Genomic DNA, 17964 nt, shown 5'->3' on the forward strand with positions numbered 1-17964 from the left:
GTAGTAGTAGCGCATCGACAGCTCACACTTCTACTACTATAGAAACCTGTAGCAGATGGAACTAAGGCATTCGACAAGGAGTAGGTATAGTCTGTCATGTGCCTTTGTCCTGAACAAAGCAGCAGATACCCGGCAAATCCCCAGACCTTCAGAAAGTGCAAGGCTGTGGACATCTTGGAAATATTCCCTCACTCTATCAGCTTGAGTGACTAATTAATTAACTTGATACCCTCTGTGTGGGATGGTTTTCCCTGGCTTTCAATAGGTGGATACAAGGGCTGGAATATTTGGTGGGATTCGATCCCTCAACTGCTTGGTTTCCAAACCCTACTCTCCCCCCTTCGAGACTTTATTTCCCCGGCCTCCTATTGGTGGACACTGGCACAGTTAGGTCATTTGGTAGGAAGTCCATATACTGGAGGTAGCTGAGAATTTCAGATTTCAAATCAGTTGCATGCTATGTCCTTAAACAATCTGCGGAGGGGTTGGACTGTCGTGTGTGCCTGCAATACCACTACTGGCAAAAATAAATTGATTAATCGGGAATTTGATGTTGCAGTTGTGTTTTTAAAGCACTGTGTGATCCCTAAGTTGGTCTCTCGGGTACACCAGGACAAAGAAGAGGAGGAAGAGGAAGGGTCTACCAGATGACTGTACAGTAACAACAACGAATACCACTTCCACCTTTCCAATGCAAAACAGAGTACACTGGACTGTATTCAAAAGCAATAAACACCACACACTTAAACCATGTTCCATTCCGTAATTGTAGTCGCCACGGTTAGATGTCAGAGATCACTGAAACACTCATACATCCCAACTGCTCATGTTCCAATGTCCACACGCAGCACCCTAGGCCAGAGGTCGTGTATTGCTAGTTAATTCCTTCTGAACATACACACACTCACAATCTTGATCCACACACTGTCTGCCAATAGGTGGGTAACTGTGCTCGCGCTATCCGGGAGAGAGCTACACCAGCTACAGCCGTGCTGGTAGCTGCATGTCCAACACCTGGCATCCACACACTCACTGTATCAAACGCTCAGAGGTCAGAGGAGCTGTCACCAAGCAATCAACAGATCAGTTTGCATCAAGGAAATAACCACCCAGTGAAAACACCTATCATATTGAATCTTCTCAAATATTCAAGTAAAATTCAGAGAATAATCACAACACATACGACCACAAGGGTTGCCAAACACATGCTGAGTATTAGTTCACTATTCAACAACCTAGATGATGCTGTGACGGCCACCACTGGGACTTATCTCATGCGGCTGTGGACAAGAGCCGACTACTTGGCCAGCAGGAATATTTCTTTGTACCTGCTGCTCGCGACAAACTTAAGGCAGAGACGTCCAATCGTTTGGTCACTGGACACCTCCGCCAGTAATTCCTACAGACCATGTTTTACACGTTACAGTGATAGAAATTCTTCTACGGAATAGAAGGAGTTATCAAGATGAAACTTTTTCAGTTTGTTTTCAAATTTTACTTTCCTGTCTGTCAGTCATTTTAAATCATTGCGTAAGTGATCAAAAATTTATGATGCAGCTTTGTGCACTCCTTTTGGTGCTAAAGACAATCTCAACGTAGATCAATGAATGTCATTTTTCCTTCCGGTATTGTAATTATGTACATCATTGTTCCTTTTGAGCTGTAGTGGATTATTTACAACAAACTTCACAAGCGAGTAAATATACTGTGAATCAATAGTCAGAATGACCAACTACTTAAACAGATGTCTACAAGATGATCGCGGATGATCACCACATGTTATTCTTACAGCACATATTCGAACAATGAAGACTTTCTTTCTTAAATATGAGTTACCTCAGAACATTATCCCATTATGACATTACTGAGCCGGCCGAAGTGGCCGTGCGGTTAAAGGCGCTGCAGTCTGGAACCGCAAGACCGCTACGGTCGCAGGTTCGAATCCTGTCTCGGGCATGGATGTTTGTGATGTCCTTAGGTTAGTTAGGTTTAACTAGTTCTAAGTTCTAGGGGACTAATGACCTCAGCAGTTGAGTCCCATAGTGCTCAGAGCCATTTGAACCATTCAACATTACTGACATATGCAAAATATGTAACTTACTAGTTTGTCTCTCCCCAAGGTTTGCAATGATTCTAAGTGCAAATTTGGCTGAACGAAGTTGTTTTAGGAGTTCCAAAATGAGCCTTTTCCAATTTAAATTGTTATCAGTATGGACACCTAAGAATCTTGATATTTCCACCCTATTTATTATTTCCTTATCATGTGTAATCATTGACATAGCACCGTTAGACATTCAGAACTGAATACCTTACGTGTTTTTAAATTTGAGGGCGTGACCATTCGCAGAAAACCAGTCAATGATACTTTTAAGGACACTGTTCACCATTTCTTCACAGGGTAAGCGCCACGTGAGTGAAGGAAGGAAGCAGCCTAGCGAGGCGGCTCTACTCGTCGGCAGTGCCGGGTTGTGCCTGCGAGCGTCTCGTCGCGTCGGCATGAGCTCCAGAGCGTCGGCGCAGGCGGTGGTGGGGGCGGCGGGGGCGGCGAGCGCGCGGGTGGGCGGCGGCGCGCGGCCCTTCGCGCAGATCCCGGGGCCGCGCGCGCTGCCGCTCGTCGGAAACGCCTGGCGCTTCCTGCCGCTCGTCGGTAAGTCGCGGCAGCTACAGGCAGCCCACTCCGGAGCCGTCCTATCACGGGACGAGGCTCGGTAGCTTGGCACCCGGTGTAGAGTTTTAACTTGTCACCTCCCCCCTTACCCCCACTAATCCCACACGAACATCAAATAATTTTTTTGGGTGAAGCAACTTTTAGACACAAGTGGTCGAGTAAGCAAAGTATAATGTTAACAATTTTATAAACCTTTTTAAGAATCGAAACAAGTAAATACGAGGGTTCTTGCATACGAGGTGCGACAATAAAGTAATGAGACTGATGTGAAAACAATGTTGCTTACCGTTTTAGTCAAGTTTAGTGTTGTCTCCTTCAAAGCAGTTCCTTTCTGATTGCACACACTTTTTCCAGCGATTCTGCCATTGATGGTAACATTTCTGGAACTCATCTTCCGTAATATTCTACAAGACCCTCGTCACAGCTTTTCGGACATCTTGTGTTGTTTGAAAATGGTGACCCTTGACCGCCGTTTTGACTCTTGGAAATAAAAAAAAAAAAAAGTCTCACGGAGCGATTTCTGGCGAATAAGGTGGCTGTGGTAATACTGAAATTTGTTTTGAGGTTAAAAATTGCTACACTGACAGAGCTGTATAGGATGGCGCATTATCGTGATGCAGAATCCAATTATCAGCAATTTTGGCACACGCACGAAGAACTCTTTTACGAAGTCTTTCTAAAATTTCTTTGTAGTAACGGTGGTCAACTGTTTGTCCAGGAGGCACCCACTCTTTATGAACAATTCCCTTGGAATCAAAGGAGCACACAAGCATGCATTTCACTTTTGACTTTGACATGCGAGCTTTTTTTGGTCTGGGTGATCCCTCTGAGCAGCATTGCGAACTTTGGCGTTTTGTCTCTGGATCGTACTGGAAAAACCAACTTTCATCACAATTATGGATTGATTTCCGTTTGCTCTAACAGATCGGCTGCCACATTTTTCCGTGTTTCTCGCTGTTGTGGCGTGAGATTTTTGGGGACCATTTTTGCACAAATCTTTCTCATACCAAGATCTTCGGTTATTATTAGACGAACCATTTCTCGATTGATGTTCAGTACTTCTGCAATCATTTTCACGGATAATCTTCGATCAGATCGTACGAGTTCACGCACCCTGGCCAAGTTGCCATCCGTCCGTGAGGTTAATGGTCGTCCACTTCGGTCTTCATCTTCAACATTCGTTCTGCCTTCACTAAACATTTTATGCCAACAAAAAACTTGAGCTCTTGACATAACCTCCTCTCCAAAGGCCTTCTGAAGCTTACCATAAGTTGTCATCGCGTTTTCACCCAATTTAACGCAAAAAGAAATGGCATACCGTTGCGCAATATTATGCGGTTCCATTTCCTTGATGAGAGACACAAACAAGTGTTATTATAGCACAACTCACGACTGAGCAGTTGCATCGATGTGCCGCTTGGACTAGAAGCAGCTTATAGACCAAGGTCAAAGATATTGTGCCCATGCAAGCCTGCAGGGTTGCCACATCTTGCAAAGAAAATCAGTCTCAATACTTTATTGTCGCACCTCGTAAGTCATGGCAACTGCAGTATATCCTGCGATGATGCGACAACATGGGAATTCCACAATGTGCATTGAACCAGTGTGACAGGACACACAGGATTCCAGTAAAGGACGTCAAGGCAAAGGTTGAAATAAAACACACACATTGGACTCTGTGTAAATTTGTTGTGCCTGAGTACAAATGGAACAAAAATGAATCAAAATCAACTAAAGTCCTTCAGAATAGTCCCCAAGTGGATCACACAGCGTTTCCAACCACCAGAAAGCCGTTGAATGTCATTGTCATTGCCATCAATGTGTGATGTCGCCGAAATCTCGTGACGATATCCGCCCTGTTTACGAAGCGCACCCACGCAATGGTTTCTACCGTTGTGCAATGAGTTCAGATCGCATGGACTGATATCTGGTGATTAGGGTAGGTGGTGGAGAATTTCCTACCCCCACCACTGTACACAGTTGTTGATGACGCCTGCGGTGAGGGCTGTAGCGTTATCGTGGAGTATGATTGCATTATCCAGCAACAGCGAAAGTTTAAGCTGAAGTGTGCATGTCAGATGGTTCATCAGAAAGTTGTGCTAGTATTGGACATTGACAGCGTGGCCGTCTCTTACAGGATGACACTCCAGAATACCGTGGCTGTCATCCGACAAAATGAGCATGACTTCCGCGGGTGATACTCTATTTCCCACAACTGCTCATAGTTCCGCATTTCTAACAGCGAGAAAGGCAATTTTCACGTATGCTGACTGTTCCACCCTGCTTACATCCATTTCGTAGCACGGCCAAGCTCGCACTGAATGTTACAGGCGCTGGTACCGAGCCATCCTCGTATGTGGTCGCAATCTGTTGGTTGATTTCGGTACTATTTGACGCAGGCTTTCGAATGTATTTACTGCGCTTACGGTGGTGTCACATGTTAGCACGATCCGCATAAAACGCATATTTATACATAACACAGTTTAGCTCAGAACCTTTTCCTTTGAACTTTTTCTGTTGCAAATCTTAAAGTTGCGTCATGCAAATCAATATTTTTGGCTATACTGTTTCCGATTGACAAAACTGACAGAGTGGACCTAAGATAATTCTTGATTAGTTTGAGTTTTAAAAAATTCCAATCAGATGACGCTAACGATACACATAAAGTTAAGAAAAATGTTACTGTACCACCAGGATGACAAATCTGGAAAATTCATACAGAACGCAAACCGTAAAAATCTTAAAAATCTCGAAACAAGAGACTCTTCTTTTGGAAATTTGGCGTCTGGCACATATCTCCCTTATGGCGGAAGCTTTTGCAAGAAATCTCAGTGTAACTGTCAACTAAACTATGAACAATCTGAGCTTTTAACGAAGCATTTTGTATCAAGAAAACAAAAGTTCCTGATAACCATCGTTGACACTATGAGAAGAAAAAATGAATTACAAAGAAACATGCGTAAGTAATTGCATTTATTTATGTACAAACTGATAGCTATTTTATACGATCTTCTGTAGCCTTATGGTGCGTTAGAAAACTCTTTCTCATGTCGGACCACGCACGATAACTCACGAACACTCGCGTTGTTTCAGGCGTCTAGTAATGGTAGTTTAAAGTGAAACCATAATACCAGCAATGATTCAAATTACACTATTTCAAATATATTGACAGTAAAAGAAAATACATTGCAGAAGGAAGTTTCAGAATAGGCAAAAGAAAATTCTCTCAGGTCATTTTCTTCTGACGCGAGTACTCTTCTATTTGCATTAAATAATTAAAAAACGTAAAATGGTTTTGAAAAGAGCACCGCATCCAAGAATGTCCTATTGCAGTTACATAATTTTACTCGCTCCTGTGAACGGGAACGTGTTATGCAGGTCTTGGTGTCACTCGCGTCCATCTAGAAAAGTTTTTACTGAGTTTAACGACGGCGATGTCGGCCTGATATATTCGACGATGCCCTTTGGCTACACTGACTAAAGGGTCCTTCTAAGAAATACCAAATTAAGATAACCTGAAGATACCTGAATAAGGCGACACTCGTAGTTGAAAAATAAAAAACTAACATTGCAACCAAGACTTTTTTTAACCAATACAAGCGTAACAGCTGTGTCTTTGTTATAAATACACACGACCGGCTAGATAACCCGAAGAAAATATGATTTAACGTACTAACGTCGGTAGATACTCGTATATTCAGCCACACATATTGCGGAAAAACACTTAATCGAATCCAGGACATCCTAAACCGGATATCTCCTTCATTCAGAATCTCAGTCCATTACATATAAACACAGCCCACACCATTATGGAGCCACCACCATTTAGCACGGCGCCTCGTTGACAACTTGGGTCCACGGCTTCGTGGGGTCTGCACCACACTCGAACCCTACCATCAGCTCCAACCAACTGCAATCGAGACTCATCTGACCAGCCCACGGTTTTCCATTCGTCCGGGGTCCAACCGATATGGTCACGAGCCCAGGAGAGGCGGTGCAGACGATGTCGTGCTGTTAGCAAAGGCACTCTCTTCGGCCGTCTGCTGTCGTAGCCAATTAACGCCCAATCTCACCGCACTGTCCTAACGGAGGCCATTGCCTTCTCCTTGGTGAGAGATAGTGCCAGAAATTTGGTATTTTCGACATATTCTTGACACTGAGGATCTCGAAATACTGAATTCCCTGATGATATTCGAAATCGTATCTCTCATGTGTCTAGCTCCTACTACTATTCCGTGTTCAAAGCCCGCTAATTCGCGTCGTGCGGCCATAGTCACCTGAGTACAAATGCACTGCCCTTTCATCCCTTGTGTACGAGGTACTGCAGCTATTGCATATCGCTATCCCATGACTTTTGTCACCGTGTATACTGAGGCGCCATTGTACTGATATGTATGTGGAAACCATCAGTGTCCAGCTTTCCCTCCAGTGATGATAGTTTCGTGAACGGGAAACACGTATTGCTTCAGCTGGTTGTTTACAATGCATTATTTCAAAAGTATAAGCGACTTTTTGAAAGAAATTTCCGCCATTAAACTGTAAATTGCTTATTCAGTAATTTCACACAATCATGATTTAGGTTCAAATGGTTCAAATGGCTCTGAGCACTATGGGACTCAACTGCTGTGGTCATAAGTCCCCTAGAACTTAGAACTACTTAAACCTAACTAACCTAAGGACAGCACACAACACCCAGCCATCACGAGGCAGAGAAAATCCCTGACCCCGCCGGGAATCGAACCCGGGAACCCGGGCGTGGGAAGCGAGAACGCTACCGCACGACCACGAGATGCGGGCCATGATTTAGGCTTTATAGCCATTCTAAAGTGCAATTCGAATGTCATAAAACGTCGGAGCTGCCTAAATGACAGAAGCAAGTTACATATCAGTGTTTATGCATACATTTATATAGATGAAACTTTTCCGAAGACTGCTGTAATTTCGTTTTAATATTTAACATCTATTCAGAGAATATCTAACAATTACGTTGACACACACAAACTTTTGATGTGTTATTGGCTGTATAGTGACAGTACCAGAAAACATGACATGAGGATGAAGTGCAAGCTCTAAATGGTGATTAATTATTAAAGTAAACTGAAGAAATGAAAGATAAGCTACACAGCTCACTGTTAGCCCATAAACGCAAGATGCCTTTACCAACTGAACACAGAAACAGCACGCTTTTTGTCGCAAGGATATAACAATCACATTGCTCTACAACCAGCTTTCTTTCGACACAGTTCGTATGTTTTATCATGGTGGAGCTGCAATAACCAAGAATACAATGATCTTGTTAGCACTGGACGAAATTTGTATCTTTTCGTCTGAAGCCTGGACTATAGCGTGAAATTTACTCGGCGTATCACTCCTCCTGTAATAGAACACATTTGCCAATTTGTACTTCGTATCAGTTAATTTTCGTCTTACACCCACCACAGTCTCGCAAAACATAGCTTCATTAAAGGCCACCTGATCCCGACAATCGGTTATTTCGCCATGTCAGCGCTACTTTACAACAGCAAATCGTGTGATAATGTTCTATATTAGCAATATCACGACTAGCCTTATACTCCCGCATGCTTCAGTAAGAGAGAACCAGTCGACGATTATGATGCGAACGCAGCGCCACAGACCTCTAGAGGATACCCGTGGTACTAGCTGTGGCATCTTTGATGGTTCTAGCGCTCTCTCGTCCGCAACGAGGAAACTGTTAGCTGCCTTGACGCCACCTTCTAGGCAGGGCTGTATCTCAACTATGCCGCCATAATCACGACACAGTGGACACTCCCATCGCTCAAGACAGCAACAATTTTTCAATGAGAACTCAGGCATCCTATCGTATTTCGGCTGGACCACAATCATCCGATCTTAATACTGTAGGAATGTGTCTGGGACTATTTGGACCAGTGTGTGAGGCACTGCAATCAATATCCCTGAAGTGGAATCTAACGACCGACGAATAGCTTCTACTGTACTCTGATCAGTCAGAACATTATGACCACCGACCTACTATCGATATAAAACCACCCAGGCGATAGCAGCGTCACCTGGCGAGGAATGAATGCTAGTCAGTTGCATGCACACTGTATGTAGTACCAGTGTCCGTGTGGAGAATGGGGAAGGCGCACGATTTATCTGAGTTTGACTGAGGGCAGATTGCGCTGGCCCAGAGGTCTGGCACGAGCATTTCGAAAACTACACGACTTGTCAGGTGTTCGAGGAGTGCTGTGGTGAGTGTCTTCAACACGTGGCGAAACAAAGGTGAAATCACATCCAGACGTCGTGGGGTTGGGTGGTCACCCCTCATCACAGATGTCGGACGTTGAAGGCTGGACAGAACGGGAAGGCAGGGCAGATGGCGAACTGTGCAGAACTAACATCAGACTTTAATGCTGGGCAGAGCACAAGTATGTCTGAGCGCAGTGTACCGAACACTCCTAATGGTGGGCCTCTGCGAGCAATAACGCATGCATGTGTCAATGTTAATACCACAATATCAGCAACTACGACTGAAATGGGCACACAACCATCAGCACTGGACACTGACGCAGCAGCAGAGCGTTACATGGTCTGATGAATACAAACATCTTCTTCATCATATCGATGGGAGGGTACGAATCCGTCATCTTTCAGGGTGACAGTTGTTTAACACTTGTACTGCAGGATGGAGACAAACGGGTGGCTGCTCCGTTATGCTCTGGGGAACTTCCATGTGGGCATCCGTGGGTCCAGTGGAGCTCAGGCAAGGCACCATGACAGCCAGGGAGCATCATACACTGGTTGCACACTTAGTCCACCACTTCATGACAACCGAGTGAGGTGGTGCAGTGGTTAGCACACTGGACTCGCATTCGAGAGAACGACGGTTCAATCCTGCGTCCGGCCATCCTGATTTAGGTTTTCCGTGATTTCCCTAAATCGCTCCTGGCATATGCTGGGATGGTTCCTTTGAAACGGCACAGCCGGCTTCCTTCCCCGTCATTCCCTAATCTGATGAGACCGATGACTTCGCTGTTTGGTCTCTTCCCCCAAACAACCCAACCCAACTTTATCATGTTTCCTGATGGCAGTGGCGTTTTTCAACAATGTAATACGCCATGCCACAAGGCCAGGAGTGTGATGGAATGGTTCGAGGAACACAGTGGCGAGTTCCAGTTGATGTGGTGGCTCCCTGACTCGTCAGATCCGAACTCGATCAAACACAGCTGGGGAGTGATTGAACATGGCATCAGAGCTCATTGCTCCCTCTCCGAATTTACGGGAATTACGTGACTTGCATGTGAAGACGAGGTGCCAGCTTCCTCCAGTGACATACCAAAGCCTCATTGCTTTCATGCCAAGATGCGTTGCCACTTTTATCTGTGCCAAAGGTGGACATATCGGCTATTTAGGTAGGCGGTCATAATGTTATTGCTGACTGATCAGTGTATATGGCACATAAGTAGGAAATTCTGGAGTCTCTTGAACTGAGGCCATTATCCAGACAGTGTCGGTATTAGGTCTCCGGAGGGTGAGTATTTTTTTGTCCAGTGTGATTATGTTCCCCTCCAGAAAATTCACCACTAACGAGGTGCGTCGTGGTTGGGGACACGCTGCCAGCTGCCTGATGAGTGGGTGTGCCTGTGCAGGCCAGTACGCGGTGGAGCGGCTGGACGAGGTGATGGTGTCGCTGGGCCGGCACGGGCGGCTGGCGCGCTTCTCGGGGCTGGTGGGCCACCCCGACCTCGTCTTCCTGTTCGACGCGCGGCTGGTGGCGCAAGTGCTGCGCAGGGAGGACGCCTGCCCCCATCGGCCCGCCATGCCCTCCATACAGCACTACAAGGCGCGCATGCGCAGACACTTCTTCGGAGAGACACCGGGGCTCATCGGAGTGTGAGTACAGCAATACACCACTGCGTCAGTCGACTGACACATTGAGCACGGCACGGTTCCACGAGAAAAGGCTGCAGATAAGTCTGTTTCCTGGAAATAGGGTTACCATATTCTGAAACACCAAACTGAGGACACCTTCAACGGGACTTAAGAACACGCTTTTACAAGAAGTCTTGTCCGGATCTCGTTAATAGGATAATATAAGGTAAATAATGTTGACGCCACATTAAGTATAGCGGTGCTAAATCCTTTCTTTCAGTAGTTTTAAATAAAAAAAAATTATGCCTGCTATACCTCTTATCTTTTACATGCCCCACGTAATCGGTACTAGGTTGGAACTTTTTTTTTTATAATAAGAAATTACGATTGCTGTAAAATAAATTACTGTCATGTTTCTATCAAGATATGGACTGAAACTTCCTGGCAGATTAAAATTGAGCGCGGGACCCAGACTCGAACTCGGGACCTTTGTCTTTCACGGGCAAGTGCTCTATCATCTTCTATTTATCTTATTTCGTTTTATATTGTTCGTTGAATTTGTTCGTGGCGGACATCCGATGACACTCGTTCAGGTTGTTCGTTGATCCGTTTACTCAGTCTTTTATTACACAGGGTAGCTAAACCCTCTGACCGAACACGCAGAGCTACCGTGCCGGCACCATCTGAGCTCCCGAAGCACGACTCACGGTCCATTTTCACAGCTTTACTTCTGCCAGTACCTTGTCTCCTACCTTCCAAACTTCACAGAAGCTCTCCTGTGAAAGGCAAAGGTCCTGAGTTCGAGTCTCGATCGGGCACACAGTTTTAATCTGCCAGGAAGTTTCATAACAGCGCACACTCCGCTGCAGAGTCAAAATTTCATTCTGAGAGCTGGACTAATCCCATTAGGAGAGCCGAATGGAAAATTATTAGTTGAGTTTTATGTTCTCAAATGGCTATATGGCATATGAAAAAAACACTAAAAGATATAATACATATCACGTATACTTTCTTTACTTTAGAACCAATGTCTTATGTGAATTTTTCAGTGGAGTGAATCTTGTTTAAAAGTTCAATTTGTTCACACAAATAAAATTTGATACAAATTAAATTTTACCATTGAAAACTCTTATACAGATTCAGTTGTCAGTCTATGTTCTCCTTTGCCCGCTGCGTGTGTTTTAAGGAGAACAAACTCTCAAAACAAACGCTTTGGACTGGCACTGCCAAGGAGAACTGCGCGATTTTAGTTACTTCAGTAAATTGTTCTTCACTACTGCACGACTCAATGTACTTGTACCATTTCTTCTGGCTTCGTTGAGATTGACCATCATATGTCGCTGTGTATTTTTTCTTTTTAAACTTGGAAAACTGATTAGAACACATTCCGTCATTAATTTCAATATCTTTATCCACTAAAAAATTGAAAGATTCTTCCACATAAGTTCCTGTTGATCTAATCCCATTGTTGTTGTTGTTGTTGTTGTTGTTATTGTTGTTGTGGTCTTCAGTCCTGAGACTGTTTTGATGCAGCTCTCCATGATACTCTATCCTGTGCAAGCCTCTTCATCTCCCAGTACCTACTGCAGCCTACATCCTTCTGAATCTGCTTACTGTATTCATATCTTGCTCTCCCTCTACGATTTTCACCCACCACGCTGCCCTCCAGTACTGAATTGGTGATCCGTTGATGTCTCAGAACATGTCCTACCAATTGATCCCTCCTTCTAATCAAGTTGTGTCACGAACTCCTCTTCTCCCCAATTCTATTCAGTACCTCCTCATTAGTTATGTGATCTACTCATCTAATCTTCAGCATTCTTCTGAAGCGCCACATTTCGAAATCTTCTATTCTCTTCTTGTCCAAACTATTTATCGTCCATGTTTCACTTCCATACATGGCTACACTCCATACAAATACTTTCAGAAACGACTTCCTGACACTTAAATCGATACTCGATGTTAACAAATTTCTCTTCTTCAGAAACGCTTTGCTTGCCATTGACAGTCTACATTTTATATCCTCTCTACTTCGACCATCATCAGTTATTGTGCTCCCAAAATAGCAAAACTCCTTTACTACTTTAAGTGTCTCATTTCCTAATTTAATTCCATCAGCATCACCCGGTTTAATTTGACTACATTCCATTATCCTCGTTTTGCTTTTGTTGATGTTCATCTTATATCCTCCTTTCAAGACACTGTCCATTCCGTTCAACTGCTCTTCCAAGTCCTCTGCTGTCTCTGACAGAATTACAATGTCATCTGCAAACCTAAGAGTTTTTATATCTTCTCCATGTATTTTAATACCCACCCCGAATTTTTCTCTTGTTTCCTTCACTGCTTGCTCAATATAAGATTGAATAACATCGGGGAGAGGCTACAACCCTGTCTCACTCCCTTCCCAACCACTGCTTCCCTTTCATGTCCCTCGACTCTTATAACTGCCATCTGGTTGATGTACAAATTGTAAATAGCCTTTCGCTCCCTGTATTTTACCCCTGCCACCTTCAAAATTTGAAAGAGACTATTGCAGTCAACATTGTCAAAAGCTTTCTTTAAGTCTACAAATGCTAGAAACGTGGGTTTGCCTTTCCTATTTTCAAAGATAAGTCGTAGGGTCAGTATTGCCTCACGTGTTCCAACATTTCTACGGAATCCGAGTTGACCTTCCCCGAGGTCGGCTTCTACCAGTTTTTCAAAAAAATGGCTCTGAGCACTATGGGACTTAACATCTATAGTCATCAGTCCCCTAGAACTTAGAACTACTGAAACCTAACTAACCTAAGGACAACACACAACACCCAGTCATCACGAGGCAGAGAAAATCCCTGACCCCGCCGGGAATCGAACCCGGGACCCCGTGCTCGGGAAGCGAGAACGCTACCGCGAGACCATGAGCTGCGGATTACCAGTTTTTCCATTCGTCTGTAAAGAATTCGCGTTTGTATTTTGCAGCTGTGACTTATTAAACTGACAGTTCAGTAATTTTCACATCTGTCAACACCTGCTTTCTTTGGGATTGGAATTATTATATTCTCCTTGAAGTCTGAGGGTATTTCGCCTATCTCATACACCTTGCTCACCAGATGGTAGAGTTTTGTCAGGGCTGGCTCTCCCAAGGCTGTCAGTAGTTCTAATGGAATGTTGTCTACTCCCGGGGCCTTGTTTCGACTCAGGTCTTTCAGTGCTCTGTCAAACTCTTCACGCAGTATCATATCTCCCATTTCATCTTCATCTACATCCTCTTCCATTTCCGTAATATTGTCCTCAAGTACATCGCCCTTGTATAGACCCTCTATATACTCCTTCCACCTTTCTGCTTTCCCTTCTTTGCTTAGGACTGGTTGTCCATCGGAGCTCTTGATATTCATACAAGTGGTTCTGTTTTCTCCAAAGGTCTCTTTAATTTTCCTGTGGGCATTATCTATCTTACCCCTAGTGAGATAAGCCTCTACATCCTTTCATTTGTCCTCTAGCCATCCCTGCTTAGCCATTTTGCACTTCCTGTCGATCTCATTTTTGAGACGTTTGTATTCCTTTTTGCCTGCTACATGAAGCGGGATCTAATCCCACAACCGAAGTGAAAACCATATAAATTGTTGACAGTACGAGATGAAAACAAAAATTAAAAGATTTTAATTCCCAAAACTAAAAAAATCAGGCATCCTGTGAGGATGAAACTTCTTCCGACTAATTACCCAATTTGGTTCTTAATTGGGACAACGATTTTACGTTCGTTTGAATCTGCCCTGATGAACGATTTTATCTTCAGATCTGGTTATAGCTGAAAGCGAGGCGAGAAAATTAGTCGTAGCTTCAGCGAAACCATAGACTAGTGGTGTTTAGCTGTTTCTCTGGTAAGAGTCGATGGCCAGAGAGCTGCTTTTAAAGGTAGAAATGAGATGATGAACGAGAATGCTCACATTTGAGACAAAAAAGTATCATTTTGCACATAAGGCTGAATGTTAAAGGCGTTAAGTATGTAGACTTCCACGACCGGCGTTGGTGTTAACTGGTGGTGGTGTGTTGCAGGCACGGAGAGCCGTGGGAGCGCTTCCGGGCGCAGGTGCAGCAGCCGCTGCTGGAGGCGGGAGCCGCCAGACGTTACGTGCCCGCGCTGCAGCAAGTGGCTGACGACTTCTTGCACAGGTAGGCCCACTCCCACTTCCCTGCACCCGCGTTCGTCGATATGTAACTGCTTCGATTAAATCCACTTGCAGAAGGAAAATCCAAACGGCGCCTGGGTCAAGCAATTCCGCTCTTAAACTAAGTGACCTGGGTACTTTACTACGAGTACCTGGTACTGCCAGGCATTTTTCACCGATGTGTGAACTCATCTCCTTAGATCAACAGTGGAGATGCCTGAATGACTAATAGTGGCTCCAAAATTACGAAACCTGACTACGCCTTGGAGAATCGAGTACCGACTACATGTCCCTCCACACTGCATCCAAATAACGCCATTGGCAGAAGCTGACGCTGTAACCAGTATACTGCCCCTCCCGCCACCTACTATTAAATATTTATCTCTTTTCAATTTTTAAAATAAATCTTTATGTGTTAACGTACACGCACGTAAATGACAGAGAGAGACAGAAGTATAGTCAATTGCGAAAAATGATAAAAAATTTAAATCCTCTTTCTGTTACTTGAGCTCATAATATCTTATTTAAATTTTCCCTACCTTACTTTTAATGTTATAGGGCCTCAAATGAGCGTAATGAATAAAATTCTTACAAGGGGAGGCCGCCAATTGTGAAATTCAGATTCGATTCATACTGCGGATAATAAAAGCTCATGGCCAGAGGTGTAATGTGACAAAGCACCAAGATGCACTTCTCAGCCGTTGTCGAGAAAATCGACAGTTAAAAGAAACCGTTGCGGTGAAATACTCTCTACGATTAGTAGTAATTTTCTACAGCGTCGTGGTGCAGCGGTAAGCGCTGCAGTTCGTAATCCGAAGGTCGCCGGCTCGAATCTCGCGCCATTCAAACTTTTTTTTTATTTAGTATTTGTTTTTTGTAATTCACACACACACACAATATATATAAAATTCCGGGCAATCAGTTGCAACAATTATGCATATAATAAGTTGTTGAAAGTCGTTTGTCGTGGAAAAACTGGCGACTTCGAACATCATTATGTTTTCCGCAAACAAAGTTGTATTTCACAAATGTTATTAATTGTCTTCATAATGTTAACCACGTATAGTTAACGGAGAACGTAGAAACGATATTCCGAAACGAATACGTATAGCGTAAGTCAAACGTTCGAATTAGAATAGAGACCCCACGAACACAAACTTGCTGTGCCAGGTATGAAATATAAACTCCGTTACTCGCTCGTTACACTTGAAGGACAGATGTTGAATGGGCCGAAACGAGCGGCTGCATAACAGCGTAGTTGCGTGCTAACTTCGAAAGAAGGTAGATGCGGTCCCTAGCGCAACTTATAACATCGTCGAAAATCAGTGCGGACGGGAGAGCTTTGGTACACCCTGTTAAACAAACGGAAAAATGGAGGCGGTACGATTGGAGAGCGATCCGCCTTCACCAACATGCATATATATATATATATATATATATATATATATATATATATATATATATATATACATCAATTACAAAATAATAATAATAAAAAAAATTGCATGACGCGAGATTCGATCAGGCGACCTTCGGATTACGAACTCCAGCGCTTACCGCTGCGCCACGACGCTGTAGAAAATTATTAATCGTAGAGAGTATTTCACCACAACGGTTTCTTTTAACTGTCGATTTTCTCGACAACGGCTGAGAAGTGCATCTTGGTGCTTTGCCACATTACACCTCTGGCCATGAGCTTTTATTATGCGCAGTATGAATCGAATCTGAATTTCACAATTGGCGGCCTCCCCTTGTTAGTGAAAATACATTGATGTCCAAAATTAAAGCAACAAATCGCTATTTCCCCGTGTCTACATCTACATCTGGATCATACGCCGCAAGCCACCTAATGGTGTGTGGCGGAGAGTACTTTCGGTACCACTATCTGATCCCTTCAACCCTGTCCCACTCGCGAATAGTGCGCGGGAAGAATTATTGTCGGTAGGCCTCTGTATTGGCTCTAATTTCTCGAATTTTCTCCTCGTGGTCAATACGCGAGATGTATGTGGGGGGAAGTAATATGTTGTCTGTTTCCTCCTGAAAAGTGCTGTCCCGAAACTTCACTAGTAAATCTCTCCGTGATGCACAACGCCTCTCTTCTAACGTCTGTCTGAGTTTGTTTAGCACCTCCGTAACGCTCTCTCGTCAGCTAAACGATCCCGTGACAAAACGCGCAGCTCTTCGTTGGATCTTCTCTATCTCTTCTATCAGTCCTACTTGATAGGGATCTCAGATAGATGAACAATACTCAAGAATCGGGCGAACAAGCGCCTGATAAGCTACTTCTTTCGTGGATGAGTTACATTTCCTTAAGATTCTTCCTATGAATCTTCTTACTATCTTCTCGCGTTGCTACTTTGGTAGAAACAAGTGCATCATCTGCGAATAGCCTTAAAGAGCATCAGACGCTTTCTACTTGATCATTTATATATATTGTGAACACCAGCGGTCCTATCGCACTTTCCTGTGGTATTTGGGATATTACCTTCACATCTATAGATTTAGTTCCATTAAGAGCGACGTGTTGAGATCTATCTGCAAGAAAGTCTTGAATCCACTCGCAGGTCTGCTCCGATAACCCGTAAGCTGGTTTTTTTCATTAAAAGACAATGCGGGACGGTGCAAATGCCTTACTGAAATCAAGGAATACGGCATCAACCTGAGCGCCGTTGTCCACTGTGCTGTGGATCTCTTGGAGGAACAGAGCGAGCTGAGTTTCACAGGATCTCTGTTTGCGGAATCCATGTTGATTTTTATAGAGGAGATGTTCATTTTCCAAGAACGCCATAATTCTTGAGCATAAAACATGTTCCATAATTCTACAACATATTGACGTCAACGATATAGGTCTATAATTGTGTGGATCTGTCTTACGGCTTTTCTTAAAAATGGGGATGACCTGCGCTTTTTTCCAGTCGTTATGTACCTTTCGTTGCTCAAGCGATTTTCGATAAATTACTGTTAGAAGGGGAGAAAGTTCTTTTGCATAATTTTTATACAGTCTTATAGGTATCTCGTCTGGTCCTGAAGCCTTTCCACTACTAAGTGGTTGTAGCTGCTTTTCAGTTCCGCGATCGGTTATCTCAATATCTGCCATTTCGACGTTCGCACGACGATTGAAAGGAGGGACAGTGTTACGATCTTCCGCGATGAAACAACTTCGGAATACCGAATTCAGTATTTCGGCCTTCTCTCTGATATCTTCCGTTTCGGTGCCGGTGGGGTCGCAGAGAGAATGAATAGATGAGTTTGACCCAATTACTGATTTTACATACGACCAGAATCTCTTAGGGG

General features: G+C 43.9%; 1 protein-coding gene across 1 annotated transcript in view; it reads left to right on the plus strand.

Moving 5' to 3' along the window:
• The window catches only part of LOC126252797 (probable cytochrome P450 49a1), a 120856-nt gene that overhangs the window by 11470 nt on the left and 91422 nt on the right, over positions 1-17964 (plus strand). The window contains exons 2-3 of the mRNA XM_049953770.1: positions 10223-10543; positions 14558-14674. Of these exons, the coding sequence (XP_049809727.1) occupies positions 10223-10543; positions 14558-14674 (438 nt within the window). The remainder of the gene's footprint in view (positions 1-10222; positions 10544-14557; positions 14675-17964) is intronic.

Source organism: Schistocerca nitens, chromosome 1 (assembly GCF_023898315.1).
Source record: "Schistocerca nitens isolate TAMUIC-IGC-003100 chromosome 1, iqSchNite1.1, whole genome shotgun sequence".
Classification (NCBI taxonomy): Eukaryota; Metazoa; Arthropoda; class Insecta; order Orthoptera; family Acrididae; genus Schistocerca; species Schistocerca nitens.